Here is a 27,009-nt window from a genome sequence, read left to right as displayed (position 1 = left end):
TCTTCGGCTGTGTTTTTTCTGATTTTATCAGAGTTTCTGTGTCATGATCCTTATTTTCTCTTGTTTTTTTGGCACTGCATGTGCAAAGTCCATCTTCTGTATATTTCTGCCTCCTAATCTGGAATCAGTAATTTTTCCAAGGAGCCCATTCAGTTTAGTGAGAAACCGTAACCTTAGAGCTGTGGTCCTCAGTGCTGTTGACTGTCATTGCTTTTACCTCTGGAGTGGTGAGGACGTAGGTGTGCGTTTTGCTCTTAGATCCGGGTTATACTCCTATGGTGGGCCCTTCTTTTATATGCATGAGTAAACATAATTTTGGATGAAATAAAGTCAGTAATACCATTTTTTCAGTGTTCATAAACTGATAAAACTGAGTAGTGATTTATTTTGGAATATATGCATCAGAGGTAAAAATAAAGAAATGCAAGGAAATAAGTACACAAATTAAGAATAGCGATTACCTATCACAGGAGAGTCAGAGAATACAGTTGGATAATTGCACTTAACAAAAGCTACTGGGTCGTGAGTATGTAAGTGTGTGTTTTGCTCTTAGCTCTAGAATATATACATACACCTTTTATCAGTGCATATGATATTTCAGATGGATCATTTATGAAATTTAAAGGTGGTTATGTGCAATATAAAACATTGTTAAATTATTTTTCCTATAATTTATAAGTTGTCTTTAAGTAATTTCTGATCTTTTGCCAAGTAGGCCCAAAGTACCTTCCTACCATGACTGTGAAGTCCTTCTACCGTTCTCAGTGCTGAGCCTATTGGATATCCATGTTGATAAAAATGAGTCTGACCATTACACCATATTAAAAAATCAGTTGCATATACGTTATATATTTAAATGTGAATGTATAGTCCAAGAAAGGATTTCGAAGAAAGGATAATATCCTCGTGACCTTGAGGTTGACAAAATTGTCATGTTCATTATACAAAAAGCTCTGAACATAAACATGTATAAAGGAAAGATTTTGTTAAATGCCATTAAAATGTAAAACGTCTGTTTATCAAAAGTGCTTTCAGTAAATTTTGCTCTTTTTGCACAGTGGACTATCATAGTTACGAGAATTACGGAGCTGCGGCCTTTCCCAGCAACGTAGATGAAGGTCACAGCTATAACACCGGGGCCTGTGCTTCAAATTCTGTGTAATTGCATTTGTACAAGGTTAAAACAGACAGACAAAGCTAATCTGGACTGGTAGAATAGTGGTCACTCTTAGTCTAGAAAAGGGGTATGGGGGGTTGGGGTGATGGTAATGTTCTGGTTATTGGTCTGTGCTCTTTATATGGGTTTGTTCACTTAGAATTCTTTAGGTTATACATTTATAACTTTTGTATATTTTTCTTTATTTACGCTGTATTTCAATAAATATTTACTAAAAACTTTAGATGCATAAGAGTATGTATAGCGTGGGCTTACCTTTGTATAGGAAAAGGAGGAATAGTTTATACATGCTTGCTTGTGTATGTATAAGATATCTCTTCAAGTTATGTAAGAAACTGACACCGTTGCTTGCCTGGAGCAGTGAAGGACAGGATGGGAGGGAGATGTTGTGAGATACGCTTAAGTTCATAAAAGGTGGACACATCTCACTATTTATTAGACCTTCTATAAATGATGCTGTTGATGGCTGATTTTGTGTTGTAAGAGTATACCTTGGGGCATAATTTAATCTAGTTTTTGCTAAGATTTTATATGAATTAAACTGATAACGTAGAATCATCCTTATTGACAGTTTTCAAAAAGGCAGGCAGTTGTATGTTCTTGTAAAGCTTGCTGATATGTGAATACATATCCAAAGAGATCTGCATAATAAGAAAAAATCTCACAGCAACTGGGACTGTCAGGAGGCTGTTTAGCTGAGAGCATTAACTTGATCACTTCCGAGAAGATATCCAAAGTAAAATAATTCAGGTGCCAAAAAACTAAGTGTAACTTTTTAACAGCTGTTACCAGTCCATCTACCTACACTCACCTCTACCTCTGGAAAGGATTATAACCAAGATTATTTCTTGTCAAGTAGCGAACTGACTGTAAACTCTTGTGATTGGTATACTTGGCTGTTTGATTTTCTGGTTGAGGTTGTTTTTAGGTAATAACAGATATTTTGGCAACATCTTTTCGCCTCTGAATTAAGATGAACGTGTTCATTTAAATCTGATTTTGGAACCACCCGGAGTAAGTGGAAATAACTGATAAAGTACAGAACTTGCTCTCTTAGTTTCTTGTGTTTTAGCATTCTGTCTTCTTTCTCTCATGTTTTTACAGGTCTTTTATTTTATTTAGTTATTTTAAAATAAATTTATTTATTTATTTATTTATATTTTTTGTCTGTGTTGGGTCTTCATTGCTACACGTGGGCTTTTTCTATTTGTGGTGAGTGGGGGCTACCCGTCGTTGCGGTGCGCGGGCTTCTCATTGCAGTGGCTTTTCTTGTTGTGGAGCATGGGCTCTAGGCCCGTGGGATTCAGTAGTTGTGGCACGTGGGCTCAGTAGTTGTGGCTCACAGGCTCTAGAGTACAGGCTCAGTAGTTGTGGTGCATGGGCTTAGTTGCCCCACGGCATGTGGGATCTTCCCAGACCAGGGCCCGAACCTGTGTCCCCTGCATTGGCAGGCAGATTCTTAACCACTGCGCCACCACGGAAGTCCTTTACAGGTCTTTTAAAAGCATTCTGTCTCTTCTCTATCTGGTCATATATTTTTTTTCTTCCTGCCTTCCTCAAAAAATCTCTACCTACCTAGCTTTAGAGCAGGAAATTATCCGATTGAATTCTAGCTGTTTCTTTAACAAGAAATTCTTTGTAATGGTATAAACAGAAGAATCTTAGTTTGAACGAATAAAAATGACTCATTTATGTTTATTCTGCATCTGGTATTAGTCAAGTTTATGGCTTTTATTTCCTAAAATCCTTCTAGAAATATTTATTATGATTTTGTTCCTTATATTTTTATCTGCATTATATTGTTATTTCCATGGAAGTTTCTGGACTGTTTCCAAATAAATTCCTTAGAAGGGATTGTTTCTGGCACAGTGTTACTTCTGATGCCCTTACATTTGTCAAAAAGAAAATGAGGGTTTTTTGGACCTAAACTGAGAAGAATTATAGTGGAGGGAAGATGAAAGATGTATTTCTTTAACTGCCATTTATGTCTGATCCTGCGAGAGTACAGAATTTTTGATGGGTGTGTCTTCAATTTTGTGGACCCAGGCGTTGCCCACTGCCCAGCTCCTCTGACTATACCTGGCCCAGATGCTCAGTTTCTGACCTTTGTGTGTTGATCGTAGGTGGAGGAGTTGCTGATGGCCATGGAGAAGGTAAAGCAGGAGCTGGAGTCCATGAAGGCGAAGCTGTCCTGCACTCAGCAGTCGCTGGCAGAGAAGGAGACTCATTTGACCAACCTTCGGGCCGAGAGAAGAAAACACTTAGAGGAAGTTCTGGAGATGAAGTAAGTTCTATAATATTGGTCTTCAGGCGTATGCTTAGTAGAAATACTTGTCCTCATCGCTTTCATCTTCTGGCCCTGTTTGTCACGCCTGACCCACTTAGCCTAATTTTAATGCTCACTTGTGTTTCTCACTCCTTAGAACAAATTTGGGACAAATCCTGGTCAAATGGAAACTTTTTTTGCCTCCCTGTCACTGAATTTTGCAGTCCTCTAGAGTGTATGTATCCGTATGCAACTGTGTCTCTGAAATTCCTAAAACCTTCTGGAAAGTTCTGGCAAGTTGTTGAGCTTTCTGAGGAAGATAACCATTGCTCCTGAGGACACACGATGGCTAGGCAATTTTTAAAAACATGTTTTATTATAAACATTTCCAAAGGTACACAAAAGTAGAGAATAGTATAATGAACCTCCTCATACCCATCCCCCATATTTAACCATTAATATTTGCCACGCTCTCCAGTCAGCTTTTACAGAATTGTCACTTTTAGCAGAACCTTTCTTTACATCATTTTCCTACTTCCCAGGCATCTTGCAGCTTCCTTGAGATAGTCTGTTGTGAAGGCTGTATATATCTGCTCTGCATAATACAGCTGTTTCTTTTTCTCCTCTGTGACTTTGAAAAGTTCTGGTTTCCTTCTCTTCATAACAAGTATGTCTCTTTTTTAAGTCCCTTAGTACTTTCTCCATCACTCCGATCCCCACCCCTATGTAATTGTCCTGCTCTCATTTTCCTGAAACCAAGTCTATGCTGGGACCCCTCGGTTACCTTCATCACCTCAGCAGTTACCTGTGTTTTTGTCGTCTTCTCTTCTGACTCAGAGGAGATACCGTCTCTCCTTCACCAAGCTCCCTTCTTGTTTCTATCACAGATTTAAGCTCTGGTTCCCTCCTCTGCAATCTGTCTCCATTAATTTTCTTTCACATAATCTTTGCTCACTTTCTGTTAGTTCCTTCTTCTCTGCAATAAATACGCACTCTCTCTGACCTAAAGTAAACAGTCTTTCTGAGCCCAGCCAGTGCTTGAAGCTAACATCCCCTCTCCTGCTACTTTGAACTATCAATAAATGTTGAATATGAGAATTACAAAGTAGCAGAGGATCTTGCCATGACACCTCGGCATGAATTTTCATGGGGCATGATTGTTTTGTTATCATGACGGCAGCCCAGGAGTTGAGGAAACAAATGTCGGGGTGTCCCCTGTGCTTATGGACTGTTAGGACACAGTGGGAGGTTAAGAGAGCCTGATCTTTTAGAAAAGTATTACAGGTGATGTGCTCTCAGAAGTGACAGATAACTGGAGCCAGAAATAGGTTGATACGCAGGGAGAACGGGGAGAATTTAGGGTTCTGAGTATCATGATGAGAAAGTTTGCTTCTTACGACCAGGTTAGTAGAAGCAGTTTAAGACAAGGTTTTATCACTGATGATAAGAACATAGAAGAAGGATGGATATAATATTCGGGAATACAAGGTATCGATGCGATACTCCTAAGCACAAACAGGCCCTGCTAAAGCAACGGGATAGGAGTATTGTTTCGTTTTCTCTGTGTACCAGTATCTTGACTCGACTTGTCAGATCTTTCCCACTCAGTTCAAGTGTCCATAGCAAAACTGTGGTGGATTTGTAAAGGAATTTTCCTTTATTATTAGGACTTTGAAAAGATATGAAAGAACTTTTTAAAGAATGCTTGACTTTAAACCATTAAAAGGGGATTGCGTGTGATTTTTTTGTTTTATTATTACTATTTTTGGAACCACAGTGCTAAACTTTCTTATGGACTTCCCTTGCCAACCCAGGTTAGAGACTACATTTCAGAAAAATACTGTGATTTGCAAAACTGTTTTTGGTAAGATCAAGCACTCACACACTAAAGCACGGGATAAGTAATTAAAGTATTCAGAGAATTTACAAGTGGTATAGAAATTTGATGAATAAACATTGAATAAAAGTTCTAGAAATAAGGTGTTAAAACCTGGCTCTGACAGGTGACCTGTGTCTTAAATCACCTTCCTCATCTGCTCCGGAGATACTACTACAGCATCATGCTGTTCTTAGATTTTCTACAAGATTTTTGTCCTGCAGATTTACTGACTTAGTTTTTAAAGTAGTCCTTGCTTTAATTTGCACTTAAATTTCTCCTTGTCGTTGCCTCTCATTTTCATATCTTAATAAAATGGTTGTTTAATACCTTTCTTTTAACAAATTAAGCACTTCAGGCCAAATCGTCTATCCAAACATGCTGTTGAGAGTGGTGGCTAATCCCAAACTCCTAATGTATCCCTCCTCCACTCTCTTTTCTCCTTTGGTAACCATAAGTTTGTTTTCTATGTCTGTGGGTCTATTTCTGTTTTGTATATAAGTTCATTTGTATCTTTTTTTTTTTTTTTTTTTTTTTTTTAGGTTCCACATGTAAGTGATATCATGATATTTGTCTTTCTCTGTCCGGATTACTTCACTTAGTATGATTATCTCTAGGTCCATGCATGTTGCTGCAAATGGCATTATTTCATTCCTTTTTATGGCTGAATAATATTCCAGTGTGTGTGAGTGTGTGTGTGTGTGTATACATATATATGTATAAATATATAAAACATATCTTCTTTATCCATTCATCTGTTGATGGACATTTAGGTTACTTCCATGTCTTGGCTATTGTAATAGAGCTGCAATGAACACTGAGTTGCATGTATCTTTTTGAATTATGGTTTTCTCTGGATATATGCCCAGGAGTGGGATTGCTGGACTATATGGTAACTCTATTTTTAGTTTCTTAAGGAACCTCCATACTGTTCTCCATAGTGGCTGTATCAGTTTACATTCCCACCATCAGTGTAAGAAGGTTCCCTTTTCTCCACGCCCTCTTCAGCATTTATTGTTTGTAGATTTTTTTTGATGATGGCCATTCTTACTGATGTGAGGTGATATCTCATTGTTGTTTTGATTTGCATTTCTCTAATAATTAGCGATGTTGAGCATTTTGTCATGTGCCTTTTGGCCATCTGTGTGTCTTCTTTGGAGAAATGTCTATTTAGATCTTCTGCCCATTTTTTGATTGGGTGGTTTGTTTTTTGATATTGAGCTGTATGAGCTGTTTGTATATTTTGGAGATTAGCTACAGCAATTAATTGTACAGCACAGGGAAATATAGCCATTATTTTGTGAAAATTTTAAACGAAGTATAATGTATGAAAATATTGAATCATGGGCTTCCCTGGTGGTGCAGTGGTTGAGAGTCCACCTGCCGATGCAGGGGACACGAGTTTGTGCCCCGGTCCGGGAAGATCCCACATGCTGTGGAGCGGCTGGGCCCGTGAGCCATGGCCGCTGAGCCTGCACGTTCGGAGCCTGTGCTCCACAACGGGAGAGACCACAACAGTGAGAGGCCCGTGTACTGCAAAAACAAAAACTCAAAACAAACAAACAAAAATATTGAATCACTATGCTGTACACTGGAAACTAACATAATATTGTAAATCAACTATAGTTTAATTTTTTAAAGTTTGGCATACAAATATTAAGTAATAATTCATAAAACCTCAATCAAAAGCTGTACAATTGGGCTTCCCTGGTGGCACAGTGGATGGGAGTCCGCCTGCCGGTGCGGGGGGTGCAGGTTTGTGCCCTGGTCCGGGAGGATCCCGCGTGCCACGGAGCGGCTAGTCCCGTGGGCCATGGCTGCTGGGCCTGCGCGTCCGGAGCCTATGCTCCACGGCAGGAGGGGCCACGGCAGTGAGAGGCCCGCGTACCACAAAAAAAAACAACAACAGCTGTACAATTAACCTAAGCATAATTATACACAAAACACTATGAATGACATATTGCGGGTTCTGATACAGTAAACTTTTGATTCCTTTTCGCTGCATAGCTGACCAAGGGAATAGACTTTCTTCTGCTATGTTCTGGACTCCTCGCCATATGTTGAACAGTTTCTGCTAATCATCTGTCCTGGGTTGGGAGTGTCTCAGTTCTACAACTTTGCTCAGAATTTGCTTCGTTCATTGTCAGTTTGCAAGGAGTTCACTCCCCCCAAGGAGTTCTGCATGGTATCTGCATCTAATTACTTGTGGCAAATAGTGAGAGCATACTTCCTGGAATGAGAGAGCCTGAATCTGGAGTCTAACTCTGCCCCTCATGAGCTCTGTGTCTTCAGCAAGTTCTTTAGTCTTCTTGTGCTTCAGTCTCCTTATTTGTAAAATGGCAATGATGATTGTCCCAGCTTCATAGCATCTTCATCACAGTAGGATAAGAAATGGTTGCTATACGGGACTGAGAGCAGTGCCTGGCATAGGAAGCCCTTAGTAGTGGGTATTGTTAGCTTGCTGCGTGTACTTACTGGCAACAGTTTGCAGGAAATCAGAAAAGTATTTGAGCAAAATGTAAAAGAAGAAAGGTAATATCCTATCTGTGGCTGTTGGCAATGACAAAAAGATTCTTCCTTCTGTAGTTATGGCAGGACCCACCATATTTTACATGTGTTCATTGTTTTGTTAATAATAACTGAACAAGTTAAAAGGACTTGTTTACTATAACCAGAGAATTTGAAATGCAGAAGAAGTATGAAGGGAATGCAGTGTGCACAAGAGCCTGAAACATGTGTGGCTGAATCTGGAATAAGAAAAGTCTTCCCTGAAGGAAGGATGGCTGGCCTATTTGTAGAGACAGTCCTTCAGCAAAGCACCAGGATAGTCTAGTTTTCTGGAATAATCCTGAACTAGTCAAGCCAAAAGGAGTGCCCTGATAGTTCTCTTCTAACCCTAGTATTTATAATTGTAATTTCTGAGTGTCTGTTACAGACAGACGGCCATGAGTCTGGGGAGATGTGGAGCTGTTCACCTGGTAACCTGCCAGTGTCTCAGAAGAAGCACTCGAGTTGCTTGGCTGGCCCTGGGGAGAAGGGACATTTTCATTGGCAGATCTCATGTTGGTTCTTCTCCTCGTGCTGTGGTTTTGTTAATCACTGTTTTTTTACTTCACTTTTATGTTAACCTCTTTGACTAAGAAAGAAGGGATGAACGGGAGAGGGAGGAAAGTAATAAAATAACAACCTTAATAAATTCTGAGTATCAGTTCAGGTCACGAGCTTCACTATCAGGATTTCTAGATGAGCTGATTCATTCTCCACTGCCCTGCATTCAGAGTCCTACTGCAGCCTCGCCCTGTGTTCGCACTATGAATACAGCTCAAAAGACTCACGTTTCATTTTGAGTAAACTTTGATCAAACTATGCAGTTGACTATACTGAGAATCGGTTTGTTTCGGAAGGTGGTGGTGGAATCGCTGTTTGGTTTCTTTGAGAATCTAGAGCTGTGTGATAAATAGCGTCCCATTAATAAAGTTGCCAGAGAAGTCCAAAGCGCTGTGGGCCACGTTATATACTCGTGAGATGACTTCTGGCTACAGAAAGATCTGACTTCCCACCCACGTAAAATAAATTTTCATATGTACCTAAGAAGAGTTCAGTAATGTAATCTGAATTCTGGCGTTTAAAAAATACTTGCCTTTTAATTTGAGAGAAAAATGCAGTATGCTTGGAATTAAGGAAGCTGTAGAGAATGGTTACTGGGAAAAGTTCAGGCTACTTGGGGTTAGTATAGTTAGGTGATCAATATGATTTACTTTGAATAATTAAAATGAGACTGTATTTTAAATTATTTTATCTCCCAATATTCTGTAGAATTTCATTTAAAAATTTATTGTAGATTTGCTGACATTAAAAAATAAAATCCCACTTGGGTATCTATGACAGGCTTCCAAATTAACCACAAAATTGATAATAGTTGTGCAAATTATATGCTAGTGACAAATTGAAATGCCTTTTAAGATACGTAAGAACTAGAACATGTATACATTTTGCAAAGCCACACTTATGTCTACTTCCACCAAGTGCCTTTGTTTGAGTCATTGGACATATGACAAAGGACTTTTAGTGGAGTTGGAAGCATTTTTCACAGTGGCCTGAAATACTGCGCTTTAAATATTTTGTGGGAAATCACATAAATTCTTATGAAAATTTCCTACACTTGAGTTGAAAAAGAAAGCAAAGTATGCTGTATAGTATAGCAATAAATAACACTAGTGGGACTGGTCCTAATTAAAATTATAAAGAAAAGTTTCTAACTCTTGACTTGGGGACTTCCTTCCTAGCCTTGGTTAACTCTTTAATTCTGTCCCCTCTTTTTCTACCCTCACATCCAGCTCTCTCATGAGTCCTACTTCACAGAATGTGTGGTATCAACTGTCAAACATCTTTTCTCATCAGAACTAAGAGTTTAGGTGGGGCTCTGAGTTGTTATGGACAGTGATGGAGATGGGTTAATTAAGTACAGTAATTACAGTATTTACAGTACAGTATTTGAGTTCCTTACCTCTCCCTGCTCCTAAATGGTGACCGTGATGCTCAGCTTCTCACGAGATGAGGCACGAATATTTCAAATGTTTTTCTCAAATCGTTTTATTTTCTTGTGACCTGAATTAGAATCATTTACAAACAACCCTAATATCCCTCGCCCGTTCTCCTCCCTTAATCCTAAATCCATTCTACCTTTTAGCCATTTAAGGCCAGATGTAAATTCCAAACAGAAAAACCACTTTCCTGAAGAAATCATGCTTCCTAATCATTTTTTTCATTTAAAATGTCTTAAATGGCTGTGGTAATCTCTAAGTAAAGAGCTGAACTTTTCAGATAAAGGCCCCAAAGTCCCTCTCTTTTCCAGTTTTTACAATTCTGTCTTTCCCCCCTCAGTATATGGTTTGTGTGCAAGAATGTCCTCGCTTGTGCAGGGATGAAATTAAGAATATAGGTCATCCTCTTTTTCCTAAAGGGGAAAGGAGTGGGATTATTGTCCTACTTCTTACTTATCTTTTTATTTTTTTCTCTACTGGAGGTGTAGGATGAACCCTAGTCCCTTTGTTTTAATACAATTGAAACAGTTAAAGGGACAACTATTCCAGGTAGGTAACCTAATGCCTTAAGCTAATTGCAATACTCATTTTAAGAAAATTTTTTACATAATATACCATTATGAGAGGGTTTTTCAGTTTGGGATTAAAAAAAAAAATCTTTTCCTTTCAGGATCTTCATTCTCTGTGTCCCTCAGAGTACCATAAAGGTATTTACTCATTCTGTAAATGGATAAAACTTCCCTCAAACTTTGTATGTGGAAATAGTAATCCATTTACTTAATCATAAGCTTTTCCTGGCTGAAGATTCTGAGTAAAAGGGTATTATAAGATGCTCTTTGTAGCAAAGAATGTGTTCACATTTTGAGCTAGTTGTAAACCGGGTTAATAATACTTTGACCTACCTCATGAGGTCGTTGTGAGGATTAAATGAGATAACGTGATAAAAACACTTTGAAATTGGTCAAACTGAATATTTGCAAAGCATGATACAACTGAAAATTGTTAAGTTTGCACTTAACTTTTCCGGTTGGCAGTTTTCTCATTCTGAAATGAAAGGGTTTCCTTCATCTCTAAGATTCCTGTCGTTTTAAAAATCATATGATTCTTTGACTAGGTGACCTTCTGACATCCTTGATTCTATAGTTGCAAATGCTCTGAGTAAATCAGAGAAGTAATTTATATATAAACAGTATACTGAGCAGAAGTTGGGGGTCAGATGTCCATAATTCCTTGGCTGAGGACTAAGCCTCACGTTCACTGGATCAGACTACCCAAGGCCTACCAGAGATAAGCTGCTCTGGGGATGGAAGTGGAATTGTGATGCTAGAGTTAGAGCAGCAGTGCTGGGGAAGTTTCAGTTCCAACCCAGTCACAGTGGCAAAAGTCTTGTTAAAACTTAAGGCATCTTGCTGAGATAACAGAAAGTCTGGACTTTAGGAGTAGGGATCATGACCTACAATAAAGCTAACTATAGATGTAGTGTAACAAAACTGAAAGCCCCAAGGCAGTCTACAGGGACAGTAGAATTTGGAGGATGAGTCCCATCAGGATAGAGAGGTTTGGGAAATACCCTGAGCTTTCAACAGATCAGCCCAACAAAGGATAAATCCAAGCCTCTACAAGGTCAAGGAAATCAGCTATTAACTGAATTATCTACTAGAATAAAAATCATTGCTTTTCAGAAGGAAATAACAGACTCCAGAGTCTTTGTAGTGTATCATCTACAGTATTCTATATTCAATTAAAAAATATCACCAGACATTCAAAGAACAGTAACATGTAACCCATAGTGAACAAAAACATGCAGTAGAAAGCAAGTCAGAGAAGTCCTAGATATTGGAATTAACAGTGATTTTAAAGTCACTCCTAGAAGTGTGCTTTAAAGTCTTCAAGAAAATGTAATGTTGATGATAGAACAGATAGGAAATCTCAGCTGAGAAAGGAAAACATTTTAAAAATGGAAATTTGAAAACTGAAATTTAAATGAAAAAATTCAGTGGATGGCCTTAATGACAGATTAGAGCTTTCAAAAGAAGGAGTCCATAAATTTTAAAACAGATCAATAGAAATTATCCAGTGTGAACAACTGTGAGAAAAAGGGTTTTTACAGAATGAGTAGAGCCTCCATGACACGTTGGACATTATCAGATGGGCTAATATACATGTAACTGGAATTCCAGCAGGGTAAAAGAGTGAGAAGGGGGTAGAAACAAGTCTGTAAAAATAATGGCTGAAATATTTCTTTGATTTAAAATACACTGATTTATGAAGGTGTATGGGAAATCTCTGTGCATCCCTCTCAATTTTTCTGTTAACCTAAAAGTGCTCTAAAAAATAGTCTTTTTAAAAAGTGTGTATATTTACAGATCCTAGAAACTTAGTGAAACCAATCTGGGTAAATACAAAGAAAACCACACCTATAAACATTATAATATAATTGCTAGAAACAAAATATAAAGAGAAAAACAGAGGCAGCAAGGGAAGAAGAAGACACAGTATGTAAAGGGAAACTGTGATAGCTGAGTTCTTATCCAAAACATTGGAGATCAGAATAAAATGGAACTTCTTCTAAAGTACTGTAAGAAAATTTGTCAGCCTAGAATTCTAGGACCAAAAAACAAACAAACAAACTCCAAAAACTAGGGTTAAATATAGACATTTTTCAGATAAATAAATATGCAAAGAATGCATCCCTAAGTGGAGGTATGTCTGCATGATGGCTGATTCGCTTTGCTGTATAGCAGAAACTAACACAACATTGTAAATCAACTATACTCCAATTAAAAAATTAATTTAAAAAATTAAAAGAAAGAAAAATACAGTAAGCTACGGAGATATATATTGTACAGCACAGGATATATACCCAATATTTTATAATAACTATAAATGGAGTATAACCTTTAAAAATTGTGAATCACTATATTGTACACCTGTAACTAATATAATATTGTATATCAACTATACTTCAATTAAAAAATATTCATTTCTAAAAAAACACATTCTGTAAGAAATGCTAAAGGATGTTCTTCCAGCTGAAAGGAAATGAAACCAGATGGAAGCATGAATCTACAGGAAGGAATGAAGAACACACATGGTAAATAAGCTGATAAGTATAGACAACTGACTCTGAAGCAAAAATAATATCATTGTATGGTGGAGTTTATAATAGGAGTAAAATTGAAAGCTATGACAACAATAGCACAAAAGATTGGGGAGGGTAGAAACATATGGTTGTCAGGTTGTTAACTTTGTGAACTAGAAAATACAAACTATCAGTTTCGATTTTTTTAAGTCTTTTTTTTTAAATATTTATTTATTTGGCTGCATTTGGTCTTAGTTGCGGCATGTGGGATCTTTATTGCAGTGTACAGGCTCTCTAGTTGTGGTATGCGGGCTCTAGAGTGCGCGGGCTTAGTTGCCCTGTAGCATGTGGGATCTTAGTGCCCTGACCTAAGATATGGGATTGAACCCGTACCCCCTGCATTGGAAGGTGGATTCTTAACCACTGGACCACCAGGGACGTCCCAAAGTTTTATAATTTCTAATCTAGATAGACTTTGATAAGTTAAAGGTGCATATTGTTAGCTGTAGAGCAACTACCAAAAGCAAAAGCAAAAACAAAAAGCTCAAAATCCAATAGAGGAAATAAAATACACTAAAAATTACTTCATTTACCCAGAAGAAAAAGGACAGCAAAGGAACAAGAGAGGAGTGAAGCAGAGAGGGGTAAATGGATGATAGATATAAATTCAGCATATCAGTAGTTAGGTCAAAATCAAATGGACTAAACACTCTACTTAATGGACAGAGATTATTAGAATTGATTAAAAAAGAAACAATGCTGTCTATAAGACATACAGTGTGATAAACACAAGTAGGTTGAAATTTAAAGAATGTACGAAGATAGTCCTTGTAAATAGTCATCATGAGAAATCTGGTATGGCTATATTAGTATCAGGTAAAAGAGACTTCCAGAGAGTATTCCTGGAGATAAAGAAGTACATGTCATAATGATGAAGCAGATAATTAACCAGAAAGACATAACAATCCTTCATATGCATGCACCTAGTACAGAGCTTCAAAATTCATGAAGAGCCAACTGACAACTAAAGGGAAGATCAGACAGATCCATACTCATCAGTCATTGCTGGAGCTTATAACCCCGATTTCTCAGAAAGTGATAGAATAAGTGAACCAAAAACAAGCAGTAAAAATATAGAAGCTCTGAGGACTGTCAACTTGATCTATTTAATATTTATAGAGTAGTACACCCAACAACTGAAGAATATATATGTTTTTCAAATATGTATGGAATGTTCACCAATGAGGACCATATGCTGGGCCATAAAAATAAATCTTAATAAGTTTCAGAAGACTAAAATATGTCAGAATTGTTCTCTTACCACAGTGGGATTAAATTAGAAGGTAATAATAAGATTTTTGGAAAAATCCCCCAATGTTCGGAAATTAAATAATACAATTCTAAATACCATGGCTCAGAGAAGAAGTCATAAGGAATATGAGAAGTCATTTTGAACTGAATGAAAATGAAAATACAAATGTGAAATTTTGTGTCATGCAGCTCAAGTAGTGCTTAGAGTGAAATTTATACCTTTAAATGCCTATATTACAAAATAAGAAAGATGAATTCAGTGAACTGTTTCCACACTAAGAAAATTTAAAAAGACGAGTAAAGTAAATGAAAGTAAATAGAATGAAGGAAATAATATAGATAAGAGCAGAAATCAAGGAAATAGAAAGCTAACAACACAGAAAATTTACAGTCAACCATGGGTTCTGCAAAGAAGCAATGGAATTGGTAGGCCCCTTGCAAGACTGATCAAGGGAAAAATGAAGACTCATAAATTACCAAATTTTTGTAATGGAAGAGGGCAAGAGTGGATATCACTTGAGGTTCTAATGGCATTTATATATATATTTTTTAAGTAGAATCATTTTTTAAAATATTTATTTAGGCTGTGCTGGGTCTTAGCTGCAGCATGCGGGCTTCTTAGTTGTGGCATGGGGACTCTCAGTTGCGGCATGCATGTGGGATCTGGTTCCCCAACCAGGGATCAGACCCAGGCCCCTGCATTGGGAGCACAGATTCTTACTCACTGGACCACCAGGGAAGTCCCTCTAATGGCATTTAAAAAGAGAATATTTTGAACAACTTTATGCCAATAAATTTGATATTTTAGATATAATAGACAAATTCCTTGAAAAATACGGTGTATCAAAACTGGATCAAAAAAGGAATAGAAAGTTGACCAGGCTGTATCTATTAAAGGAAATGAATTTGTAATCAAAAATATTTCCACAAGGAAAACTCCAGGCAAAGGTTAGTTTACTGGTGAATTCTACTAAACATCTAAATATGAAATAATACCAACATTACTGAAACTCTTTCAGAAAATAGAGAAGAAGGAAATACTTCCTAATTCATCTTATGAGGCTAGAATTACTCTCACACTTAAACCTGAAAAACACATTATATAAAGAGAAACTCCCTTATGAACATTGACATAAAATTCCCACAAAAAGTCTTAGCAAATTAAATAAGAAACTAATATGTCATTACCAAGTTAGGCTTATTTCTGGAATGTAAGGCTTTTTCACTATTCAAAAATGAATTAGCTAATTTCAGCTACATTAACAATAAAGAAAAAATCATATTATTATCTCACATATTCAGAAAATGTTTTTAACATCCATTCATTATAATAACTCTTAGCTGACTAGGAAGAGAAGGCAATTTCTTCAGCTCAAAAAAGAGCACCTATGAAAAGTTTACAGGTAAGGTCATACCAAATGATGAAAGTTGAACACTTTTCCCATGAGATTGCAAAGGACACAAAGACATCCACTTCAACCCCTTGATCATTATTATACTTGGAGGTCCTAGTTACGCAATATGTCAAGAGATAATAAAATTGAAAAGGAAGTAGTAGCATTGTCTTTACTCATAGACAGTATGATTGTCTAAGTAGGGCAACACATAAAAATCAGTTGTAGTTCTATATGTTGACAACAAGCAAATGGAAACTGAAATTTTAGAAAATATTATTTACAGTGGCATCAAAATGCATAAAGTACTTCAGAATAAGTTTAACAAAAATTGTACAAGATCTCTACACAGAAAACCATACTACTGAGAGAAAACAAAAAATATCTAAACAAAAATAGGGATATATCTAGTTCATGATTTGATTATTCAAACTTAAAGCTGACCATTTCCCCCAAATTCAGTTATTATTGCAACACAATCCCAGCCAAAATCACAGGGAGCTTCTTGTAGAAACTTATACTTGGAATTTTAAATTTACATTGAATTTCAGTGGACCTAGCAGAGTTAAACCATTTTGAAAAAGAGCAGAGGAGAGCAAGATGGTGGAGGAGAAGGAAGTGTGCTCACTCCCCCTTGCGAGAGCACCGGAATCACAACTAACAGTCATTAACAGGAAGACACTGGAACTCACCGAAAAAGATACCCCAAATCCAAAGACAAAGGAGAAACCACAATGAGACAGTAGGAGGGGCACAATCACAATAAAATCAAATCCCATAACTGCTGGGTGGGTGACTCACAAACTGGAGAACACTTATACCACAGAAGTCCACTCACTGGAGTGAAGGTTCTGAGCCCCACATCAGACTTCCCAACCTGGGGGTCTGGCAATGGGAGGAGGAATTCCTAGAGAATCAGACTTTGAAGTCTAGCAGGATTTGATTGTAGGACTTTGACAGGACTGGGGGAAGCAGAGACTCCACTCTTGGAGGGCACACACAAAGTAGTGTGCGCATCAGGATCCACGGGAGGGAGCAGTGACCCCATAGGAGACTGAGCCAGACCTACCTGCTAGTGTTGGAGGATCTCCTGCAGAGGCAGGGCGTGGCTGTGGCTTGGCGCAGGGACAAGGACACTGGCAGCAGAAGTTCTGGGAAATATTCCTTGGCATGAGCCCTCCCAGTGTCTGCCCTTAGCCCCACCAAAGAGCCAGGTAGGCTCCAGTGCTGGGTTGCCTCAGGCCAAACAACCAACAGGGAGGGAACCCAGTCCCACCCATCAGCAGACAAGCAGATTCAAGTTTTACTGAGCTCTGCCCACCAGAGCAACAGCCAGCTCTACCCACCAGCAGTCTCTCCCATCAGGAAGCTTGCACAAGCCTCTTAGCTTCATCCACCAGAGGGCAGACACCAGAAGCAAGAACTACAGTTCTGCAGCCTGTGGAACAAAAACCACATTTACAGAAAGACAGACAAAATGAAAAGGCAGAGGACTATGTACCAGATGAAGGAACAAGATAAAACCCCAGGAAAAGCAACTAAATAAAGTGGAGATAGGCAACCTTTCCGAAAAAGAATTCAGAATAATGATAGTGAAGATGATCCAGGACCTTGGAAAAAGAATGGAGGCAAAGATCAAGAAGATGCAAGAAATGTTTAACAAAGACCTAGAAGAATTAAAGAACAAACAGCTAGAAGAATTAAAGAACAAACAAACAGAGACAAGCAATACAATAACTGAAATGAAGACTACACTAGAAGGAATCAATAGCAGAATAACTGAGGCAGAAGAACGGATAAGTGACCTGGAAGACAGAATGGTGGAATTCACTGCCACGGAACAGAATAAAGAAAAAAGAATGGAAAGAAATGAAGACAGCCTATGGGACAACATTAAACGCACCAACATTCGCATTATAGGGGTCCCAGAAGGAGAAGAGAGAGAGAAAGGACCTGAGAAAATATTTGAAGAGATTATAGTCGAAAACTTCCCTAACGTGGGAAAGGAAATAGTCACCCAAGTCCAGTAAGTGCAGAGAGTGCAAGGCAGGGTAAACCCAAGGAGAACCATGCCGAGACACATAGTAATTAAATTGACAAAAATTAAAGACAAAGAAAAATTACTGAAAGCAACAAGGGGAAAACGACAAATAACATCCAAGGGAACTTCCATAAAGTTAACAGCTGATTTCTCAGCAGAAACTCTACAAGCCAGAGGGAGTGGCATGACATATTTAAAGTGATGAAAGGGAAAAACCAACAACCAAGATTACTCTACCCAGCAAGGATCTCATTCAGATTCGATGGAGAAATCAAAAGCCTTACAGCCAAGCAAAAGCTAAGAGAACTCAGCACCACCAAACCAGCTCTACAACAAATGCTAAAGGAACTTCTCTAAGTGGGAAACACAAGAGAAGAAAAGGACCTACAAAAACAAACCCATAACAATTAAGAAAATGGTAATAGGAACATACATATCGATAATTACCTTAAATGTGAATGGATTAAATGCTCCAACCAAAAGACCCAGGCTCACTGAATGGATACAAAAACAAGACCCATATATATGCTGTCTACAAGAGACCCACTTCAAACCTACGGACACATACAGACTGAAAGTGAGGGGATGGAATAATATATTCCATGCAAATAGAAATCAAAAGAAAGCTGGAGTAGCAGTACTCATATCAGGTAAAAAAGACTTTAAAGAATGTTACAAGAGACACTACCTAATGGACACTGTCCTAAAGGAAGGACACTACCTAATGATCAAGGGTTCAATCCAAGAAGAAGATGTAACAATTATAAATATACATGCACCCAACATAGGAGCACCTCAATACATAAGGCAACTGCTAACAGCTATAAAAGAGGAAGTCGACAGTAACACAATAATAGTGGGGGACTTTAACACCTCACTTACACCAGTGGACAGATCATCCAAACAGAAAATTAATAAGGAAACACAAGCTTTAAATGACACAGTAGACCAGATAGATTTAATTGATATTTATAGGACATTCCATCCGAAAACAGTGTGTTACACTTTCTTCTCAAGTGCACACGGAACATTCTCCAGGATAGATCACACCTTGGCTCACAAATCAAGCCTCGGTAAATTTAAGAAAATTGAAATCATATCAAGTATCTTTTCTGACCACAACACTATGAGATTAGAAATAAATTACAGGGAATAAAATGTAAAAAACAAAACACATGGAGGCTAAACAATATGTTGCTAAATAACCAAAAGATTACTGAAGAAATCAGAAAATCCCTAGAGACAAATGACAACAAAAACACGACAATGCAAAACCTATGGGATGCAGCAAAAGTAGTTTTAAGAGGGAAGTTTATAGCAATACAGTCCTACCTCAAGAAACAAGAAAAATCTCAAATAAACAGTCTAACCTGGGACTTCCCTGGTGGCGCTGTGGTTAAGAATTTGCCTGCCTATGCATGGGACACAGGTTCAAGCCCTGCTGTAGGAAGATCCCACATGTCATGGAGCAACTAAGCCTGTGCACCACAACTACTGAGCCTGCGCTCTAGAACCCACAAGCCACAGCTACTGAAGCCCGTGTGCCTAGAGCCCATGCTCTGCAACAAGAGAAGCCACCACAATGAGAAGCCTGCGCAGCGCAACAAAAAGCAACCCCTGCTTGCCACAACTAGAGAAAGCCTGCGTGCGTCAACAAAAACCCAATGCAGCCAAAATAAATAAATAAATTTAAAAAACCAATCTAACCTTACACCTAAAGCAACTATAGAAGGAAGAGCAAACAAAATTCAAAGTCAGTAGAAGGAAAGAAATATAAAGAGCAGAGCAGAAATAAATGAAACAGAAACAAAGAAAATAGTAGTAAAGATCGATAAAACTAAATGCTGGTTCTTTGAGAACATAAACAAAATTGGTAGACCTCTAGCCAGAATCATCAAGGAAACGAGGGAGAGGACTCAAATCAATAAAGTTAGAAGTGAAAAAGGAGAAGTTACAATGGACACCACAGAAATACAAAGCATCCTAAGAGACTACTGCAAGCAACTCTGTGCCAATAAAATGGACAACCTGGAAGAAATGGACAAATTCTTAGAAAGGTACAACCTTTCAAGACTGAACCAGGAAGAAATAGAAAATATGAAAAGACCAATCACAAGTTATGAAATTGAAATAGTTATTAAAAATCTTCCAACAAACAAAAGTCCAGGACTGTGAAGTACAGCCTCTGAAGATGGCTTCACAGGTGAATTCTATCAAACATTTAAAGAAGAGCTAAAACCCATGCTTCTCAAACTCTTCCAAAAAATTGCAGAGGAAGGAACACTCCCAAACTTATTCTACGAGGCCACCATCACCCTGATACAAAAACCAGACAGAAATACTACTAAAAAAGAAAATTACAGATCAATATCACTGATGAATATAGATGCAAAAATCCTCAACAAAATACTAGGAAACAGAATCCAACAACACATTAAAAGGATCATACACCATGTTCAAGTGGGATTTATCCCAGGGATGCAAGGATTCTTCACTATATGCAAATCAATCAGTGTGATACACCATATTAACAAGTTGAAGGATAAAAACCATATGATCATCTCAATAGATGCAGGAAAAGCTTTTGACAAAATTCAACACCGATTTATTATAAAAACTCTCCAGAAAGTGGGCATAGAGGGAACCTACTTCAACATAATAAAGGCCATATACGACAAACCCACAGCAAACATCATTCTCAATGGTGAAAAACTGAAAGCATTTCCTCTAAGATCAGGAACAAGACAAGGATGTCCACTCTCACCACTATTATTCAACATAGTTTTGGAAGTTTTAGCCACAGCAATCAGAGAAGAAAAAGAAATAAAAGGAATACAAATTGGGAAAGAAGAAGTCAAACTGTCACTCTTTGCAGATGACATGATACTATACATAGAGAATCCTAAAGATGCCACCAGAAAACTACTAGAGCTAATCAATGAATTTGGTAAAGTTGCAGGATACAGAACTAATGCACAGGGCTTCCCTGGTGGCGCAGTGGTCGAGAGTCCACCTGCCAATGCAGGGGACGCGGGTTCGTGCCCTGGTCCGGGAAGATCCCACATGCCACAGAGCGGCTGGGCCCATGAGCCATGGCCGCTGAGCCTGTGCATCTGGAGCCGGTACTCCGCAACGGGAGAGGCCACAGCAGTGAGAAGCCCGTGTACTGCAAAAAAAACCCCAAAACTAATGCACAGAAATCTCTTCATTCCTATACACTAACAATGAAAGATCAGAAAGAGAAATTAAGGAAACAATCCCATTCACCATTGCAACAAAAAGAATATAATATCTAGGAATAAACCTACCTAAGGAGGTCAAAGACCTGTATTCAGAAAACTATAAGACACTGATGAAAGAAATCAAAGATGACACAAACAGATGGAGAGATAGACCATGTTCTTGGATTGGAAGAATCAATATTGTGAAAATGACTATACTACCCAAAGCAATCTACAGATTCAGTGCACTACCTATCAAACTACCAATGGCCTTTTTTAGAGAACTAGAACAAAAACTCTGAAAATTTGTATGGAGACACAAAACACCCCACATAGCCAAAGCAATCTTAAGGGAAAAAAACGGAGCTGGAAGAATCAGACTCCCTGACTTCATACTATACTACAAAGCTGCAGTAATCAAGACAATATGGTAGAGACACAAAAACAGAATTATCAATCAATGGAACAGGATAGAAAGCCCAGAGGTAAACCCACACACCTGTGGTCAACTCATCTATAAGAAAGGAGGCAAGGATTTACAGTGAAGAAGACAGTCTCTTCAATAAGTGGTGCTGGGGGGACTTCCCTGGTGGCACAGTGGTTGAGAATCCGCCTGCCAATGCAGGGGACATGGGTTCAAGCCCTGGTCTGGGAAGATCCCACATGCCACAGAGCAACTAAGCCCGGGCTCCACAACTACTGAGCCCACATGCCACAACTACAGAAGCCTGTGCGCCTAGAGCCCAGGCTCCGCAACAGGAGAGGCCACCGCATTGAGAAGCCCATGCACCACAACAAAGAGTAGCCCCTGCTCACCACAACTAGAGAAAGCCCGCACACAGCAATGAAGACCCAATGCAGCCAAAAATAAATAAAATTTTAAAATAATAATAATAATAAGTGGTTCTGGGAAAACTGGACAGCTACATGTAAAAGAATGAAATTAGAACATTTCCTAATACCACACACAAAAATAAACTCAAAATGGATTAAAGACCTAAATGTAAGACCGGCCACTATAAAACTCTTTGAGGAAAACATAGGAAGAACACTCTGACATAAATCACAGCAAGATCTTGTTTGACTCACCTCCTAGAGTAATGGAAATAAAAACAAAAGTAAACAAATGGAACCTAATTACACTTAAAAGCTTTTGCACGGTGAAGGAAACCTGTATAAGACAAAAAGACAACCCTCAGAATGGGAGAAAATACTTGCAAACGAATCAACAGACAAAGGATTAATCTCCAAAATTTATAAACAGCTCATGCAGCTCAATATTAAAAAAACAAATAGCCCAATCAAAAAATGGGCAGAAGACCTAAATAGACATTTCTCCAAAGAAGACATACAGATGGCCAAGAGGCACATGAAAAGCTGCTCAACATCACTAATTAGAATGGGCTCAACAGTTGGAATGGGCATGATCACAAAATCTACAAACAACAAATGCTAGAGAGGGTGAGGAGAAAAGGGAACCCTCTTGCACTGTTGGTGGGAATGTAAATCTATACATCCACTATGGACAACAGTATGGAGGTTCCTTAAAAAACTAAAAATAGAACTACTATATAACCCAGCAATCCCACTACTGGGCATATACCTAGAGAAAACCATAGTTCAAGAAGACACATGCACCCCAATGTTCATTGCAGCACTATTTACAAAGCCACATCATGGAAGCAACGTAAATGCCCATCAACAGACGAATGGATAAAGAAAATGTGGTACCTATATGCAATGGAATATTAGCCATAAAAAGGAACGAAATTGGGTCATTTGTAGAGACGTGGATGGACCTAGAGACTGTCATGCTGAGTGAAGTAAGTCAGAAAGAGAAAAACAAATATTGTATATTAATGCATGTATGTGGAATATAGAAAAATGGTACAGATGAACTGGTTTGTAAGGCAGAAATAGATACAGATGTAAAGAACAAACATATGGACACCATGAAGGGAAAGTGTAGGGGAGGATGAATTGGGAGATTGGGATTGACATATATACACTAATATGCATAAAGTAGATAACTAATAAGAACCTGCTATATAAAAATTAAATTAAATTTTAAAAAAGAAAGAAAGAAAAAGCAGAGTCAGAAGACTCTCACTACCAGATGTGTAGTCTTGGTATGCAACGACAGTAATTAAAAGTATGGTTAGGTCATGAACACTGGCATGTAGAATAATGGAACAGAATGAAGAGTACCGAATAGACCCACAGATACACGGTCACAGGCACTAGTGTAATTTAATGGGGAAACACTTGTGTTTTCAATAAATGATGCAGCTACAACTGGATGTCTGTAGGGTAAAGTGTGAGGTAGGGACCTCATACTATATGCAGAAATTAGTTCAAAGTGGATCATAGACCTAAGCATAAAAGGAAAACCATAAACTTCTGGGAGAAAGTGGGAAACTTTGGAATAAGCAAAGATTATTTTAGTACACATAATATACTAACCATAAAAGAAAAAATTGATAAATTGTACTTCATCAAAATTAAAGGCTTTTCTTCAAAAGACACCATTAAGAAAATGAAAAGAATTGAATGATAAAGGTGAAAGATATTTATGTGTAAAGGATTTTTGTATATAACTTTGCAGATGACAGTTAAATCTCTATTATGTCTGTTTCTATACGATTTACCCCATCGTGTTACAGTCATTTATTTGCAAGCTTTATCATCTTCCTCCAGACTCCTGACATTCAGAAGTGTTCCTCTCTTGAATCCTGAAAAGCAAGCACAGTACCCAACACATTGGCACTCAGGAAATATTCTTTGAATTGTACTGAATTATTTTCACATTAAGTGTTCTAAGAGGATGTATAACCAAATTACTGATGGTTTTTAAACAGCCTTTATGTTGTTTGTCATTTCTACAAGTTAGATCTTCAAGACAGATTGAACGTTGTTCAGATCCAGAGTTCTTCTTTTCTCTGTGGTTTAATATTCTAGGAAGCTATTTGGTTAGGATGCCTGTTTGTTTAGGAATATTTGCTAAGGGAAATATCTGTGATGCGCACATCAGTTTTATACAGGAGTCACTGTCGGGGGGAAACAGACGAACCCCTCCTTTTAGCAGAGAATGTCTTTGCTATGCATGTGAAAGAAATTATGACTGGATTTATTCTTTTTCTTCATTGCCTTTTCTTCCACATAATGACATTCTTACAGCATCCATGGACATTGGTATAATTTTCCACCCAGAATTAAGTTATTTCTTCTTAGTGTTTGTGGCCATGCATTTTCTGTTAGAGATACTGTTGCTTTTTAGAGCAAGGTGGTTACTACCTAGCAGAGATAGCAAACAGTTTGATCTTGAAATTAAGCTTAGTTTCACAGGGGGGCAATGTACACATCTGGAGTGAACCTATCAGAATACATCTGCCCTCCTGGGCTCTGGCCTCACATTGGTGGTGTCTCTCAAGCTCACAGTATGCCAGACATATAGTCATCCAGTTGGTGTTCCTTTATCTTCAGCCACATCTACCCTGCAATCTTCGTTTTCTTTCATCATTTCTTGTTTTTACCATACTGTCTTGCTTGTTTATATTTTCTTTTTGCTTACATTTTCTTAGCTCATTTATAAAGCATTCATAATTTGCGAATGTGTCTAATTGCCTTTATCCAGTGCTCAAAATCTGGAGTTGAGGGTTAACATTATAAAAAGAGACAGTAAAAATAGGGTAGTTCTCTCATAAAAGTGTGATTGATTCATTCAAAGAATATCTAACAAATTGGGGAAACATTTATGATACAATGTTAAGTGAGAAGAAAAAGCATAAAACTGACTTTTCTGTGTGTATATATAGATGCATTTTTTAACAAAAAAATTAAAGCTGGGAAGAATAATCACCAAAATGTTAAAAGTACTTATCTTTGGATGGTGGAAAAATGGGTGTTTTTTTTCTTTCTCATACTTGTTGCATTTTCTAATTTTCCATAATGAGGGTGTATTACTCTTAGAGTTAGATAAAGTAAAGGCTGTACATTGGAAGGGGGGGAGTGTGATTGATTCAGACATGTGCATGGATATTATTCATTAACTTTTAAAAAAAAGAATCAAGACCTCTTCACTGTCTCTTTTTTCTTTTGTGAAAGGCAGATATTAGAAGTACTCATTTCATATCATCGTTCTCTCTCCCATCACATGAAGTATAGTAAAGTCTTATATTACTGTTTTCATTTGCTTTTAGTTTCTATTTTTAATCTTTGGGCAGTGTAGTCCACATCACTGAGTTGAATATGAACTGGATAAAAGTAGTCATGACCTTTCTGATATATAGGAGTATATTCAAAGCATTTTTTTTCTAACCAGTTGCTCAATGGAACTAAGAAGTTTCTTACTTTCACTGGGAACATAAATCTAATGATGTTGCACTGACGTTTACAAACCTTCAGAAGCTCCCTATTTCAGTCAACTCTCCATAATTTTGTCCCTTGGAGCGTTTCTGGCTTTATTTCCCTCTATGGTTCTTATCTCCATTATCCCAAATCTATTCAAACTTACATTCTCCCTCCTTAATGCTTTTGCTAAAACCATTCTTCTGTCTTAAATGCTTTCTCCATATTCTGCCTTTTATGGTTCCACCCTTTTCTCAAGGCTGACACCAAATCACATTGCCTGTAAAGAAACCAGCTTAGATCTTCCCAGTCAACACTGGTGCCCCCATCACTTTGCTCTTTGTTTTGTTTCTTAGAGCATTTTTACACCATTTACACCTTGTTTCTAGACTATGTGCTCCAAAACTGTGCTAAGCACTGTGGATAAAATATTCACTGAGATGAGGTATTTTTTCCTCACATCACAGAGCTCATAGACTTATGCACACACGATTTCTGTGGGTGAAGATAAACATAAACGGCCACATGAGAGGGGTGCATCGTTTGATAAAACATCCTGTAATGGGTGTTATATTTTTTACAGAATGTTTTTATGTGTGTAAAGTTTTGTTTCCACATGTAAGTCCTTAAGATACCTGAAATGTATTGTGTGAGGAAAGTTTTTTATTCTAGTTTTTCTCTATGGAAAGCCAGTTGTAATATCCCCTATATAATATGGTAAGTGCCCATATGTGCCTGAGTCTGTTCCTGGGCTCTGTTCAGTTTTCCATTTACCTGTTATGGCCGTGCTAGATTGTTACTGTTTTATATACTGTTCTACTTTTAAGTTCTGGTATATGGCAGGACAGAAGTCTCCTCAGTGTGCTTCAGTCAGAATCACCTGGAACTTCACTCTTTCATAGAAATTTTATAATGATGTTGACTAGGTTCTTAAAAAAAAAAAAAAAAAAACCCTTTTGGGACTTTGATAAGAAATTGCATTTATTAATAGACTAGGCAAAATTAGATATTTATTATAAACAGTACGTCTTGTCATCCACTTACGTAGCCTGTTTATCCATTTAAGTTTTCTTTTATGACTTTCATTAGTATTTTGTGCATTTTCTCAGCAAAATTCTCACACATCTACGTTAGATTTATTTCTAGATACCTCATTTGCTGCTATCATGAATGATATATTTTTTCAATTAAATTCTCTACCTTTTTATTCCTGGTATGTAAAAAGCTATCTTTAAAAAAATACTGGTGTTCTATATATATCCTGTTACCCCTTATTAGCTTTGTTAGCTAGAGTAGCACAACCTGCTGAAAACTTTCTGTGACTTAACACAGTAAAAGTTTATTTCTCAGTGGATCTAATAGGCCAATGCTATTATTTCTGATTGGTGGTGCTTTTTAAATCTATACTGTATATATGCCCTGTTTAATTCATATGCTTTGTGACTTTTGTATTCTTTTTTTTCTTGTTTAGTGTTACTAGAAGTTTGTGTACTTTATTCTTTTCTTTCAGGAGCTAGATTGGGATTTTGTTCACCTCTATTTTATGTTTGTTTTCACTCTACTAGTTTCTGGTCTATTATCATTTCCTTCTATTTTCCTTACATTTACCATGTTTACTTTTTTCCAAATTACTTGAATATTGTCAGTTATGATGGAAGGCTATAAATTTTTCTCTAAGCCTCCCGTTAGCTATATCCAAATTTTGATATGTAGAAATTTCTCCTTGTGTATTTTAGGTCTTTTGGTTTCC

The 27,009-nt window shown here is 37.6% G+C and overlaps 1 protein-coding gene across 2 annotated transcripts in view; it reads left to right on the top strand.

The window, feature by feature from the left end:
• The window catches only part of ERC1 (ELKS/RAB6-interacting/CAST family member 1), a 394,109-nt gene that overhangs the window by 212,942 nt on the left and 154,158 nt on the right, over positions 1 to 27,009 (top strand). For both annotated transcript variants that reach the window (XM_082665275.1, XM_082665274.1), the window contains one exon: positions 3,301 to 3,461. In XM_082665275.1, coding sequence (XP_082521401.1) covers positions 3,301 to 3,461 — 161 coding nt within the window. The remainder of the gene's footprint in view (positions 1 to 3,300; positions 3,462 to 27,009) is intronic.

The sequence above is a fragment of the Grampus griseus genome, assembly GCF_964374135.1.
Source record: "Grampus griseus genome assembly, chromosome: 11".
Classification (NCBI taxonomy): domain Eukaryota; kingdom Metazoa; phylum Chordata; class Mammalia; order Artiodactyla; family Delphinidae; genus Grampus; species Grampus griseus.
The sequence above is the reverse complement of the archived record's forward strand: the minus strand, read 5'-3'. Positions and strand labels throughout refer to the sequence as shown.